The sequence below is a fragment of the Ailuropoda melanoleuca genome, chromosome X (assembly GCF_002007445.2).
Source record: "Ailuropoda melanoleuca isolate Jingjing chromosome X, ASM200744v2, whole genome shotgun sequence".
NCBI lineage: Eukaryota > Metazoa > Chordata > Mammalia > Carnivora > Ursidae > Ailuropoda > Ailuropoda melanoleuca.
In genome coordinates, this window is record NC_048238.1 from 260,411 (window position 1) to 273,534 (window position 13,124).

The 13,124-nt window shown below is 61.3% G+C and overlaps 2 protein-coding genes across 7 annotated transcripts in view; one reads left to right on the forward strand and one right to left on the reverse strand.

Moving 5' to 3' along the window:
- The window catches only part of PPP2R3B (protein phosphatase 2 regulatory subunit B''beta), a 59,896-nt gene extending 51,015 nt beyond the window's left edge, over positions 1 to 8,881 (forward strand). Inside the window, exons 8-14 of the mRNA XM_034648828.1 lie at positions 461 to 617; positions 2,450 to 2,498; positions 3,166 to 3,255; positions 3,478 to 3,653; positions 5,538 to 5,656; positions 5,726 to 5,832; positions 8,693 to 8,881. Coding sequence (XP_034504719.1) covers positions 461 to 617; positions 2,450 to 2,498; positions 3,166 to 3,255; positions 3,478 to 3,653; positions 5,538 to 5,656; positions 5,726 to 5,832; positions 8,693 to 8,843 — 849 coding nt within the window. The 3' untranslated portion in view covers positions 8,844 to 8,881. The remainder of the gene's footprint in view (positions 1 to 460; positions 618 to 2,449; positions 2,499 to 3,165; positions 3,256 to 3,477; positions 3,654 to 5,537; positions 5,657 to 5,725; positions 5,833 to 8,692) is intronic.
- A 1,606-nt stretch (positions 8,882 to 10,487) lies between these two features.
- Positions 10,488 to 13,124, reverse strand: part of LOC105241804 (cohesin subunit SA-2-like) — a 27,491-nt gene continuing 24,854 nt past the window's right edge. For all 6 annotated transcript variants that reach the window (XM_034648823.1, XM_034648821.1, XM_034648822.1 and 3 more), the window contains 5 exons: positions 12,808 to 12,945; positions 12,294 to 12,472; positions 12,118 to 12,223; positions 11,402 to 11,492; positions 10,488 to 10,624 (listed from right to left, as the gene is read on the reverse strand). In XM_034648823.1, the coding sequence (XP_034504714.1) occupies positions 10,610 to 10,624; positions 11,402 to 11,492; positions 12,118 to 12,223; positions 12,294 to 12,472; positions 12,808 to 12,945 (529 nt within the window). In that variant the 3' untranslated portion in view covers positions 10,488 to 10,609. The remainder of the gene's footprint in view (positions 10,625 to 11,401; positions 11,493 to 12,117; positions 12,224 to 12,293; positions 12,473 to 12,807; positions 12,946 to 13,124) is intronic.

Consider the following 13,124-nt stretch of genomic DNA (forward strand, 5'->3'; position numbering starts at 1 on the left):
TCCACCCTCACCCATCCATCTTCCGTTCTTCATCCTTCCATTCTCCACCCTCCTCCATCCATCTCTACCCATCTACCCACCCATCAACCATCCACCATCCATGCAGGAGGAAATGACCCATAGGCACTAGGGAGCAAGCTGTCCTCTTCGCTCAGGTTCAGTGCACATGTGGGCATTAATGAAGAGGGTTCAGATTTGCCCACATAAGGAGGCCCCAAGCTGTGAGACGGTTGACACTAGCAGGACTGCCTCATGTTGCCAGCATCAGCCAGGCTGAGTCTCAGACTCAAGCCGGACCTCGGTGTGCTCCTGACCTAGGTGCCGTGCTCCTGATCCCAGGCCTGTCTTGACCAGTTCTGGGCCCGCCACCCTCATAACATGAGACGCCTCGGGAGTCCCACTCATAGGGAGCCCAGCTCCCGTGGAAAATGCAGTGGCTTTGTTGGGTTTGTTTTGGCAGAACGTGGCGCTGTTGGAAGAGGAAGCAGACATCAATCAGCTGACAGAGTATTTCTCATACGAGCACTTCTATGTCATTTACTGTAAATTCTGGGAGCTGGACACGGACCACGACCTTCTCATCGATTCCCAGGACCTGGCCCGGCACAATGACCACGGTTAGTATGTGGCCTGAGTGGGACAGGGGGACCTACAGGTGCTGGCCCCTCAGGCACCTGCTCTGTCCAGTGCCACTGGCCATGGCCACCTGCGCTGGGCCTGGGCCTGTTGTGTACAACTGCTTTCCTCCGCTTCCCCCACTGTCTCCAGGAGCGGTCTGCTCTTGCAGGACATACACACGTGCATACGCACGAGACGGGGACACGAGGGATGGGGACACGTGGGACATATAGGGCACACGAGATGGGACACACATGGGTCATGCTGCACACGGGAGACAGAAACACACACGCATGCAGGGCGCTGACCTGCCCACGTAAGGAGGCTCCGGCCGTGAGAGCGTTGGTGCTCGCAGGGTTGTCCCATGTTGCAGGCGGCAGCCAGGCCAAGTGTCGGGTGCAACCCTGACCTGGGTGTTGTGAAAAGAAGGCAGGCAGAGGGGGTCAGAGCTGACCCTCTCCTGTGCAGCCCATGGAGGCAGGGTTCCTTTGATGTTCCTTGTTTTCAGTCTTTGGATGTAGGCATCCGAGTGAGCCGCCACAGTTCCCTGGGGCTGCTGTAACAGGGGGGGCCTCAAACACAGCTCAGTATCCTCGGAGTATCCAAGGGCAAGGAACGTATGGATGGTCACCTAGGAGGGCTGTGCAGGAGTTTGCTGAGGTGGTTGTAACAAATGACCACAAACCGGGGCCCTCCCACAACAGGAAGTCCCCCTCCCCCAGCTCTGGAGACCAGAATCTGAGATCCAGGCGGGGCAGGGCGGTCCTCCCTCTTGAAGCTCCAAGGGAGGGACCTTCTCCCTCTTCCAGCTTCTGGGGCTCCAGGCGTCCCTGGGCTGGTGGCCACGTCCCTCCCATCTCTGCTTCTGTCCTCACGCGGCTTTTCCTCTGTGTCTGTGTGTCTCCTCTTCTGTCCTTACAAGGGTCCCTGTCATTGGATTTAGGGCCACCCTGATNCGGCTTCTCCTCTGTGTCTGTGTGTCTCCTCTTCTGTCCTTACAAGGGTCCCTGTCATTGGATTTAGGGCCACCCTGATCCAGGGTGAGCTCATCTCACATCTTTCACTTACTCACATCTGCAGAGACTTATTTCCATTTAAGGCCCCATGTCCAGCTACCAGGAATCATTGGAGCCACATTCCCCAGGACTCCAGAATGGGGCCATAAGTGCAAGTGGGGTCTTTAAAGAGGTTATTACGGTGAAATAATGTATAGGGTGGCCCTGATCTCATAGAACTGGGGTCCTTATAAGAAGAGGGGATAAGAGAGGACACAGACGTGTACAGAGGGACGACCACGTGAGGACACAGGGAGAGAAGATGGTACCCACTCGCCAAGGAAAGGCCTCAGGAGGAACCAGCCTCAGCCCCGCCTGGATCTCAGATTCCCAGCCTCCAGGACCGGGAGAGGATAAATGTGTTTTGTTTAAGCTGTCCAGCTGGTGGTGCTTTGTGACAGGCACCGAAGCTGAGTGAGGCGGTGCTTTTCACTTCTCATTTGTCGGGTTTTAGTTAAAGACATTTGGTTCTAATCACAAAGCGAGAGTGTGAATATAAATGTGTTCTGCTCTTTACAGCCTGCTTCTGTCTTGGAGCCCCTGGGTCAGCTTTCCACTCTTTGGCTCTGATCTGGGCTCAGTCCTCGGGACAGGAAAGCTCTGGGCAGTGCCCTGGGGGGCACACTCTGGAGAGTAGCTTTGTCAGGTTCCACCCCCACCAGGCCTGGGGCTCAGCATGGCCGACCCGAGCCTGCCCAGCTTGCCCCGAGCGTTTGAGGTGGGGCCATGACCTCAGGTATGTGCAGGTGGCTCACGGCCCAATTCTGTTTCTGCAGCTATATCCACCAAGATGATTGAGAGGATATTCTCAGGGGCGGTGACAAGGTATGTCTTACCGTCATTTTCTTGTGATTTTGGCCAATGTCCTGTGCCTGAGTCCAGTTCTATCTCATTCACTCCCTAACGTGAGCTTGTGTGTTGAGAGGGAGTGCCGTTGTCATGTGGGGTCATAAGGAAGACACACATGCTGTTGTCACACAGGGTGATAAATAAGGGAGGATACATGCCATTGTCACATGAGCTTATAAGGGGAGACACGGCTTTGTCCTGTGATGTCATCGGGGGATATACACACTTCTGTTACACGAGATCATAAATAAGGGACACACGTCTTTGTCACATGACATCATAAGAAAGGGGGGCAAACACCATTATCACATGAGGTCATTAGTGAGGGGTGGGGGAGGACAGGCCCAAGTGGGTGGGTCACGTCAGGCCCTGGGCATCTGATAAGGCCCTGGAGTAGGGGCATCGGAGGCCACAAGGCGGCTGTGACTGAAGCCACGGAAGCCACTCCTGCCCCATCTGCAGTCCCAGGGCAACCTCTGCAGGCACACGCCCTCTGAAGCCTTCCCCCAAGTAGGAGCCAAGTGTGGGACAGGGCCAAAGGCAAGGCTGCTCTCACCCAGCAGGAAGGTGGACGGGGGCCTCCCACCTCCCACCGCTTCTCCCTGACACACGTTTTGTCTATTGGTCTCGACCCTGAACGCAGGGGCAGAAAAGTCCAGAAGGAAGGAAAAATAAGCTATGCTGACTTTGTCTGGTTTTTGATCTCTGAAGAAGACAAAAAGACTCCAACCAGGTACGTATTTGGTGGCTGTCCTGGAAGCCGTAGGCTAGCGGTCATCCCTGAGCGTGGGCACCACCAGGGGTCCATCCAGGCAAGGTCAGTCCCAGGCAGGGTCCACGCTGGGCAGGGTTGGCCTGGATGGGGTCCGCAGCGCGCGCAGTTAGTCCCTCCCGGTGGGGTCTGTCCTGGATGGCCAGGCTCACGGAGGCTCGCGCTGACCTGCTGTGACTGCAGCATCGAGTACTGGTTCCGCTGCATGGACCTGGATGGGGACGGGGCGCTGTCCATGTTCGAACTGGAGTACTTCTACGAGGAGCAGTGCCGCCGGCTGGACAGCATGGCCATCGAGGCCCTGCCCTTCGAGGACTGCCTCTGCCAGATGCTGGACCTCGTGAAGCCGCAGAGTGAAGGTAATGCCCCCTGAGATGGGACGCCACATGTGAGGGGATGCCCCGTTTTGAGGGAATGGACCCCTGTGAGGGGACACATCATCTGAGATGATTCCTCACCGGGAACTGTGATGTCCCCCCATGAGGGGACACGTCGTGTGAGGAGATATCCCTTCACCGAGGTCCCCCTGTGTGAGAGGACGCGTAGTATGAGGTGATTTTCCCCCCATGAGATGTGATACCCCCCCGTGTGAGGGAATGTCCCTGTGTGAGAGGGACACGTATGTGAGGTGATCTCCCCCCCCCCACCCGTGAGATGTGATGCCCCGTGTGAGGGGGACACGTACCCCTGTGTGAGAGGACACATTGTGTGAGGTGATTTCCCCCCAACCCCCGTGAGATGTGATGCCCCCCTCTTGTGTGGACCGATGTCCCTGTGTGAGGGCACACATCATGTGAGGGGATGTCCCTGTGTGAGGGGACACACCATGTGAGGTGATTTCCCCTCCCCCATAAGATATGATGCCACATGTGAGGAGATGTCCCCGTGTGAGAGGGTACCCAGTCTGAGAATACATCCCCCTGTGATGTTGCTGCCTCCACCTGTATGAGGGAAGTCCCCTCGGTGAGATGCGAGGGGCACCCCATGTAAGATGTGCTCATGTGAGGGGATGCTCCCCCATGTGAGATGTCCCCCTGCGCTATGCCCCGTGTAAGGGACACCCCATGTGATGGGGTGTTCTTCCTGTGAGATGGGATGTCCCCGTGTGAGGGCACATTTCCCTTGAGTGAGGGGAACCCCCCACCCCCCATATAAGGAGATGTCCCATGGGAGGTGTCATGGGCCCTGTGTGAGAGACATCCGTGTGAAGGGACGCCCACTCAGGGAACAGCCCTCCATACTCTGAGTTGGTGACAAGGGTGAGCGGGGCCTGGGAGAGGCCTGGTACCAACCATATGTTACAAGACCCCACCAAGGGCTGCGTGAGCTGGTGTCATCATGTGTGACGTGAGCAACCTTGTTCACGGGCGGCGGTCACTGTTGAGCATGGACACAGCAGTGTGTCCTGGCTGTCCACCTTCCCCTGACCCCCTCAGGTCCCATGTGCCCCTCTCAACCCTCACCTGTGGTGCGGGCCCTGTTCTGTTGGGTGAGCATACCTATCCTACCAGGGTCAGGAAGGTGGATGGATATCCCTGACCCCACGTCTCCCTGCCTGTGCTGCCTGATTTCCCACCTCGGGGACATCGAGCCCAAGTTTTTGGTGTGGGGCGGTGCCATGGGTGCCTGTCCCCTCACCCTCCCCACCTGGGGTCCCACCTGGGGTCCTCCTGACACCCTTTGGCTGAGAAGCCTGTGTCCAGGGAGGGGCCAAAAGTGGCACAAGGAGGGACCCTAGGACAGCTTCCAAGGTCAAAGGGACAGAGGGGAACTTTTTCCGAACTGTGACACCTCGATTAGCATTGTTTCCACGTTGGGGAATCCTGCTCTTGGGGTACTTATGGTGTTTGTGAGTCACTCTGGGGCCGCCATGTCCAGGCCCTCCTCCCTATCAGTGGATTTCCTCCCGTCCCCGTGTCACGCTCCATGATGCGTGCATGGGTGCCCCCTGGCGGCCACAGTTTGTCTGTTCCTGCGCTCTGCGTGCGTCCACGTCTGTCAGGTCCGACCCATTCTTGGGCACACAGGACCCCAGGCCTCTGGTCCGTGCTTCTCCCTAACCTAGCCTTCCTGCCCACACCCAGGACCACCTTGTGCGGGTGTGTTTTATGCCCAGGTACGTCAGAAAGTGCAGTATTGTGCCATGGTTTTCAAGGTACGTCGTGACAGGCGTGCGTGTCAAATGCAGATTTGTGAAAGTTCACGCGGGAGTGATTGTGTCTGCACTATTTCACCTCCTGCAGGGAAGATCACCCTCCATGATCTTAAGAAGTGTAAACTCGCCAACGTGTTCTTTGATACCTTTTTCAACATCGAGAAATACCTCGACCACGAGCAGAAGGAACAGGTCTCCCTGCTCAGGGTGAGTGTGGCAAGGAGCACGTGGGGTGCCGGCCGCGTCTGCGCCGCGTGACACATATGTTTCATCTAGGAGAGTGAGAGCGAAGGCCCTGAGCTCTCCGACTGGGAGAAGTACGCTGCCGAGGAGTACGACATCCTGGTGGCCGAGGAGGCTGCGGGAGAGCCGTGGGAGGACGGGTGAGTGTGGGGACGGACGCAGAGATGGCCGGGAGGACACGGGTGGTACGTGCACAGCAGGCGCCTCCTTTCCCACATCCACCTGACCCTGAAAGGGCTCGGGCCGGAGACGGTACCTCGTGGGGGCTGTTCGCCCGCTTTCTTTGAGCGCCTGTGACATTCGCGTGACAAGCGTGTGCAGCTGTGAGTAGGGAACCTCCGTGGGCAAGAGAACGTGGTGGTGGGTGTCCTGAATCCTAAATGTAACCCACACGTGGCCGGTGGCAGCCTGTGTACGAGCCCAGCCCATTTGCCACCAGCGCTCCTCTCCCCTGTGGCTGACCGCGTGCAGGGCTGGGGGGGTGTCCCGCTCCCAGGGCTGTGGCCAGTCTCAGCCCCACTCCGCCCTCTGGGGCCTGGGCCTTCGGGAGTGTAAGCAGGCCTGTGTTCAAGGGCGGGGGGCTCAGGTGTCCGGTGTCCACACACACTCCTGACAGGCTCGGGTCACACGTGTGTTCCCCGTTCCCGTCAGATCCCTTCCCTCACCGCCCCTCGGGCCACCCGGCACCCGGTCGGGGTCACACAGGGTCAGGCATGTTTCCACGTGTGGTTTGCAGGGCAGGCGTGGAGCCCATGGTAGGGAGTCCCCCCTCTACCCTTAGGCACAGGGCATCCATGCAGGCGCTCTTGGTTTGGTGGCCACAGGGCTGCCTGCTCGGGGGTCCTGACCCCACCCCCAAGAGGGTCTCAAAACCGGCAGGGGGCACTTCGTGCATCCCCAGCCCTTCCACACTCAGGGTCTTGGCAGGTGCTGGCTGGTCTTCAGCCGGCATCTGTGGTTTTCCTGGACAGCGTGGAAGTGGAACCTTGCCGTCCCTTCAGAGGCTCTGCTGGCACAACGTGTCGGCGAGCTGTGCCTGTCGGTGGGCGCATCGGGGACTCCATGTCCCAGCTGAGCGGGGTTCCGTGCTCTAGGTGACCACGCACCAGGCCGCGGACGTTCGGCGGCTTCCCCTCTGGTCTGGGCAGAGTGAACAGCGCTGCTGTGAACTATTTCCCCGCTGGCCTGTGTGAACATGGGTTCTCACTTCTCGGGGCTCACTGCCTGAGGCTGCGCGTCACGAGGGGACACCCGTTTACCTTCACCAGAACCCGCACAGCCACGTCCCACGTGGCCGCCCGGTCTGCGTCTGCGGCGGCAGCAGGTGATGTTCTAGCTGCTCCACGTTCTTGCCCACGTGGTCTGCCGGGAGTCGTTTATGTCCCAGCCCGTCTCAGGCACGCCACTGGGCGTGTCCCCTCCTGGCTGTGAGCGCTGCCGTCCTCGCAGGGCCTCCGTGGACCCCCAGGGGACGCGCCTTGTCTTTGCGGGTTCTCCACGTTGGATTGTTCGGTTTCTCCCCGAGGCGTTAGGGTTCTTTATAGCTCGTCCGTACGAGTTCTCTGTGGTCTGTGGTTTGTTGACTTGTCTGCAAACTTGTGGCCGCTGTTTTTATCGGAACGCTCTGTGTGAAGCGCCACATGTCCGTCCATTGCCGTCCAGGCTGTGCTTTCGTCGCCCCGTGTCCGACTCGGCTGCCTCGTCCAGACCCACAGAGAGCTTGTCTGCACATCTCAGGGCCTCCCATTCCACATACGGGTCTGTGGTCCGTCCTGACTTCCCGTGGGGCGTGAGGTGAGGGTCCAGCTTCCTGCCCGGCTTCTGCGGCACCGTCTAGGGCGGAGCCATGCGAGGGCTGGGGGTGTGTGTTCACGATGACGTGATGTGCGTGCCAGGTCTCCTGGATGTGGTCTGTGGGGCTGGTGCAGGTGTCTGCACGCACCACCGCAGCGTGCGTGTGCAGTCACGGCCCGAGGGCGAGCCCACCGCCCTCCTGTCCTTCCCAAGTGTCCCAGCCACGTGTTCCTTTGCCTTTCCGCAGGAGTCACGGAATCTGCCTGTGGCTTTCCTGAAGAGGCCTGTGGGCCTGGTGCTGGGTCTGGGGGGGGGACATTGTGGCAAATCTAAGGATAAGCTTGTCTGTTCCTACAAAACAGTAGAAGGGAGATTCGATTATTCACTTTCTGAAATCCCGTCTGGTGTGGACACGGTTGGCAGCTGGAGGGTGTGAGTTTTGTAATCCACAAGCGTGTGTGTCCGCGTAGTCAGGTCTTGGAGCGTTCCGCCAGGATTTTGTGGCGTTCAGCACCTGGATCTTTCTGTTGTTTGTCACATACGTGGTTCCTGACGTTCAGTAACGGAAACATGGTTTAAACTCGCAAGTTGTGGTCTGTGGGTCGCGCAGAGCAGTACGGTTCACAGATCTGCAGTCGGCACTTGCGTTAGATGTATCGGTTCTCTGGGACTTTGTGCGTGGACAGTCACAGTGCCACCCGCCCGCCACAGTTCCTAGAATGTCAGCTACGATGTTGAATGCCAGCGGGCGCGCGTCCTTGCCTGGTCCCCAGTCCTAGATGCAGAGGGGTCGTCACCGACCACGAGGTGTCACGTCAGCCCAGACCAAACAGTGAATTCTGTCAGACGCTCTTGGTGTCGGCGGCCTGTGGATACAGGCGTCTCAGCAGGGGTCTTCACAGCTCGGACTTCACGCCCCAGAGAAACCCTGCTCGGTCACATTCTCTGATCCCGTCACGTTGATTTGTGGCCTCTCACCTTGCCGCACGTCTCGTGCTGCTGTCTGGGTAACGCCGGCTTCCGCGTGTGGGCACGGCTCCTCGTCCTCCCTTCCGGTGGAAGGAATCCGGCACTGACACCGCCGGGCCGGGGTTCCACGGGTGAGTTCACAGCCAACCGGGCAGTGTTGCACACGCACCCACGCGGGTCCCCAGCCCGGGGCTGTGGCGGCCGCGCCCCGCCGTGCTCACCAGCCCCTCCTTGCAGGTACGAAGCCGAGCTCAGCCCTGTGGACCAGAAGCTGAGCCCCCTGAGGTCTCCGCTGGCCCAGAGGCCCTTCTTTGAGGCACCGTCCACCCTGGGCACCGTCGACCTCTATGAGTACGCGTGCGAGGACGACGACCTACAGCCTTCGTGACCTGTGCTCGGGTCTGGATGCAAAGCCGCTTTTGTGTAAAGAACAGAACTGTTTGATCCTTGAGCTGTCTTTTCTAGAAAATGAAGTGATTTGTATGAGATGGTAAATTTTTATTTATTCAACACGGAAGCCGGTCAGATGGTCATTGAGCATGTGTCCCCGCCTGCCCAGGAGGGGCTGACGTCCGTCCAGGAGCCCTTGGCGGGGCCCGGCAGGGAGAGGAGACCCACTGGCCCCGCTGTCCAGCTCCTGAGTGCAGGCGTCTGGAGACTTACCGGCATGGCCGACAGTCCGCTCGCAGGGGAGCCACGTTCTGCTCCAACGGATGGGCCTCGGGGCGTGAGCCGTGCACTGACTTCCGGGTGTCGGATGGTCCTGTGTCGTTCTCGCGTCGTCGGTCAGGAACATTCCAGGGGCCCCGGCGCCACAATGGCCCCGGGACCTTCCGTCCACAGGAGCGTCTCCAGGCGCCGCCCCAGCCGCAGCCCTGCACGCAGGGGAGGGGAGGGAGCGCCCCCTCGAGCGTACTTACGTTTTCGTGTAAATGTACAGAACGGGTAAAGTTGACTTTTATTTGGTGTGTATAGTGGTTTAAAAATGTTTTACGAGATCACGTTTGTATTTTCAAATAAAGAATTTAAGGATTTTCTGTGATGGGCTCCACTGGCCCAGCCCACGGCACAGACACAGCACACAAAGGTCACGAAGGGCACAGACGCCAGGAGGGGACGCTACTGGGGGCAGACGGCAGTGTCACCACGAGACTCCACGCAGTGCGCACGGGACGGGGGCGTGGGAAGCCCAGCCGAGGGTCACAGGTCGTGGGGCCTGGAGTGTCCAGCAGGGTGGCTCTCCCGCTGAGGCCTTCACCCGGGCCACCTGTGGTCCTGACGCCACAGCCAAGGACTGTGCTTTCCCATAGCAGCTTCCAGAATCCTGGGGTGGGGGGGACAGCTAGAGGCACAGGTGTCCCCCGCAGACGGGAAGCCCCCAGGCCCGGGTCTATGCAGGGCTGCACAGGCCTGAGCTCCCGGGCCAGTTCTCGCCTGTGCACAACCGGCGGGAGTCCGCCCCACAGACCGGCCTCGCTCTCCGTGTCCACAGGGGGGCGTCCTCCTCCACACAGTGGCCCAGAGAGCGCTGGTTTGGCACCAACACGGGGTTTGAGGGGCAGAGCGCCCCGCCCTGCATAGGTCTGGGGAGGGCAGCCCATGCGCGTCCAGCCCTTGCTCCTGCCCCGAGTCGGGTGCAGCCAGTTCTCCTGAAGCGTGCAGGGGCTGAGGAGACCGCGGGCAGCAGGCGCGTCCCTGTCCCTGCCCGGAACACCGGGGAACGCCCAATAGCGGGGCCCCGGGCCGGGAAAGGAAGAGCTGGCGGCCCACCCAGAGCCACAGCACGTGGGACGACGCCAGACGAGGGAGCCAGCACCATGCTCCAGGGCGGGGGGGGCAAAGCTGGTTCTGGAACCTTCTAGCCAAGCACAGCAGTCGCCAGACAGGACGTCGCAGGCGGGTAGGCACCTGGTGGGTAGGTAGGTGGGTGCGTGGGCACCCCAGGGGTCCCAGTCAACGGTCACGTGGCTCGCTGCCCACATCCGGGGCTGGGATGCACAGGTACGGATGGCAGGGGTCACCATCATCCGCCTGGAGCCCCCGGGGGCCTGGGTCAGCCGCACCTGGACGCCACTGGCTCCCCGAGCCCAGGGACACAAGGCAGCAACCGAGGAGGAGCTCCCGACGTGAGCCCCAGCGGGGCATGTGTCCTCCTCAGTCCGACACCCCCTGGACAGAGAGGACAGCCCTCAGGACCCACAGACGGACACACGGACAGATAGACAGACAACAGTGCACACCGTGGCCCAGGTGGTTCCCAGTCAGCACAGGGCGGGAACTGGGGGGGCGGCTGCCGACTGGGACCCCCGGCCACCAGGCCCTGGGACCAGCAGACCAAGGCCAGGACACAGAGTGGGGGGGGGGAAGGGGGGGTGCGCGGCCGGGACGCAGAGCAGCCTTCCCGCACTCCTGCCCAGGGCCCCAGGCTGGCACACTGACCCCCTGCCCCAGGTGTCTGGGGGGGGGGGCGGTGTCTGCACAGGGGTGCCTGGCCAGGAGCCTCTGTACCGCCAGCACCATGCCAGATGCAGGAGGCAGCAGAGATGCTGAGGACCCCAGGACACCCCAAAACCTGGTGTCCTAAGCCAAGCAGGCCAGGGCATGGGGACCACACCCTGCCAGCCTCGGGCCCCTAGCACACCAGGTGAGCCCAGAGTGCACACGCACCTGGGACGGCTCAGGGGCCTGCCCCAGCCCCAACCTGGCAGCCTCCCGTGATCGTCCACACAGCACACACCTGGTGCACTGGCGGACCAGACCCCGTACCCCCCCACCCCTCTGTGAAGGCGCAGATGGACCTGCTCCCACCCCACTGGGTACGGAAGCCACATCGGATGGGACGTCCCACCTCTACACCACCCTGGGATGTGGGGGCCGTAGCAGGAGAGGCAGGCCCAGGTCAGCACCCCCACGCGGCCACCAGCCAGAGGCCCAGCCCGCACCGACCTCGTGGACGGAGATGCCCTCCACATCCACGTCTTCGTTGGAAGAGTTCTCAGAGTCCTCTGATGACAGGAAGTCAACATCAAAGACGTCCCTGCGAGAGACAAAGGGTGGCCGGTTGCCAGGGAGACCGAGGCAGTGCCCCAGCCCACGGCAGGAAGCCCATGGGTGCGCGAGCCCTGGAGGGAACAGGTGTGGACGGCTGTGGGAAAACACAGGACACGGAGCGACGTGGACGAGACACAGCCCCCAGGTTGTGGGCAACCAGTGGCTCCTCTTACACCGTCGTACCCCATTTTGCACTGTGGGCAGACGTGCACAGTTCTGGGCAGTGAGGGGAGACGGGAAGAGCCCCTGGCTACACCCTGGAGCGTTTTCTTACAGGATTACCGTCTCTACACACGTGCCTGCCTCAGACATAGCTCCGTCCGTGCCTCAGACCCACGCGGGTCCCGTCAGACCAGCCCCGTGTCTGCCTCAGACCCATGCGGGACCCCTGTCCCTGCCTCAGACCCACGCGGGACCCCCGTCCCTGCCTCAGACCCACGCGGGATTCCCCATCAGACCAACATCCCTTCACGGGCATCCCAAGGCTCTGTTCTGGAGAAAGCCACGAGGCTGACCACAAAACCAGGCAGAAAGAGGCCCGACAGGCTGCCCCATGGAGGGTCTGCAGAGCCCACCCCCACCGCCCCCGACCTGGAGGACGACGGCCTCACCTGTTGGACTTCTGACCCTTGGAGGAGTTTCTCGGTTCTCTGTCCCCCGTGCTGGAGCTGGCCAGGGTGTCTGGTGTCCAGGTGGAGCACGTCCCCACAGGCAGCTCTGCAGTGCCAGGAGCGGTCAGCCACAGGGCCCCAGGGCCACCCCTCCCGACCCCGGACACCCTCCCCACCTTGGGGCCGCTTGCAGTCTTTGCATATGGCGTCAAACGGGTTGGCGGCGGGCTCCTCCTCCCCCTGGGCCACGTAGTCTGTCCTCATCAGGGACTTGCGGTAGACGAACATGGGGTTCGTGTCCCCCTCCCCAAAGACAGGCACGCCCTCGGGGATGGAGTCCTGGAAGTGGGCAAGTCTGCGGGCAAGAGCGGATGTCGCAGGGGGATGTCAGAGGAGACCCCGTCAAGGGCCCCAGGAACCCACAGGGCCCCCCTGTGTCCATCCCCTGCTGGGGGCTAAGGAGCTGGGCTGGAGGGGCGCCACTTGGTGGCCGCAGCTCAGTCCTGCAGCCCAGAGCCCGGCAGCCCTGGGTCAGCACAGGGAAGGGAGCCCAACAGGCAGCCCTCAGCAGGGTCGTCCCACCCAATAGCCTTCCGGTCTCCGCATCCCCCTCCTCCCCCACCCCTGTCTGGGGCTCCCACCCCCACGCCCCCGGGAGCCCCCAGGGGTCCCGGGAGCCAGTGCACTCACGCAGCTTGTCGCTCAGCTGGCGGGATCTTGCAGGAGAACTCGGCCAGCACAAGCAGGAAGCTGAGGTTTGGGAAGCGCTGGCGGGCCTCTAGCTCTTCAGGCACCGGGGACTCAGAGAAGGCAAAGGCCAGCCCGCGCCTGGGGATGGCATGTGGGGACGGGGTGTCAGCCGACAGGGAGGGGGTGGGCGTCAGGTGCTGCTCACACGGGAAGGGTAGTGCCAGGAGAGGCTCAAGGGGAGGGGAGGGGTGCCTGGCGGGGCTCACCTGGGAGATGGGGGGGGTCAGACCGGGGAGAGCGGTGTGGCGCGGGGAGGG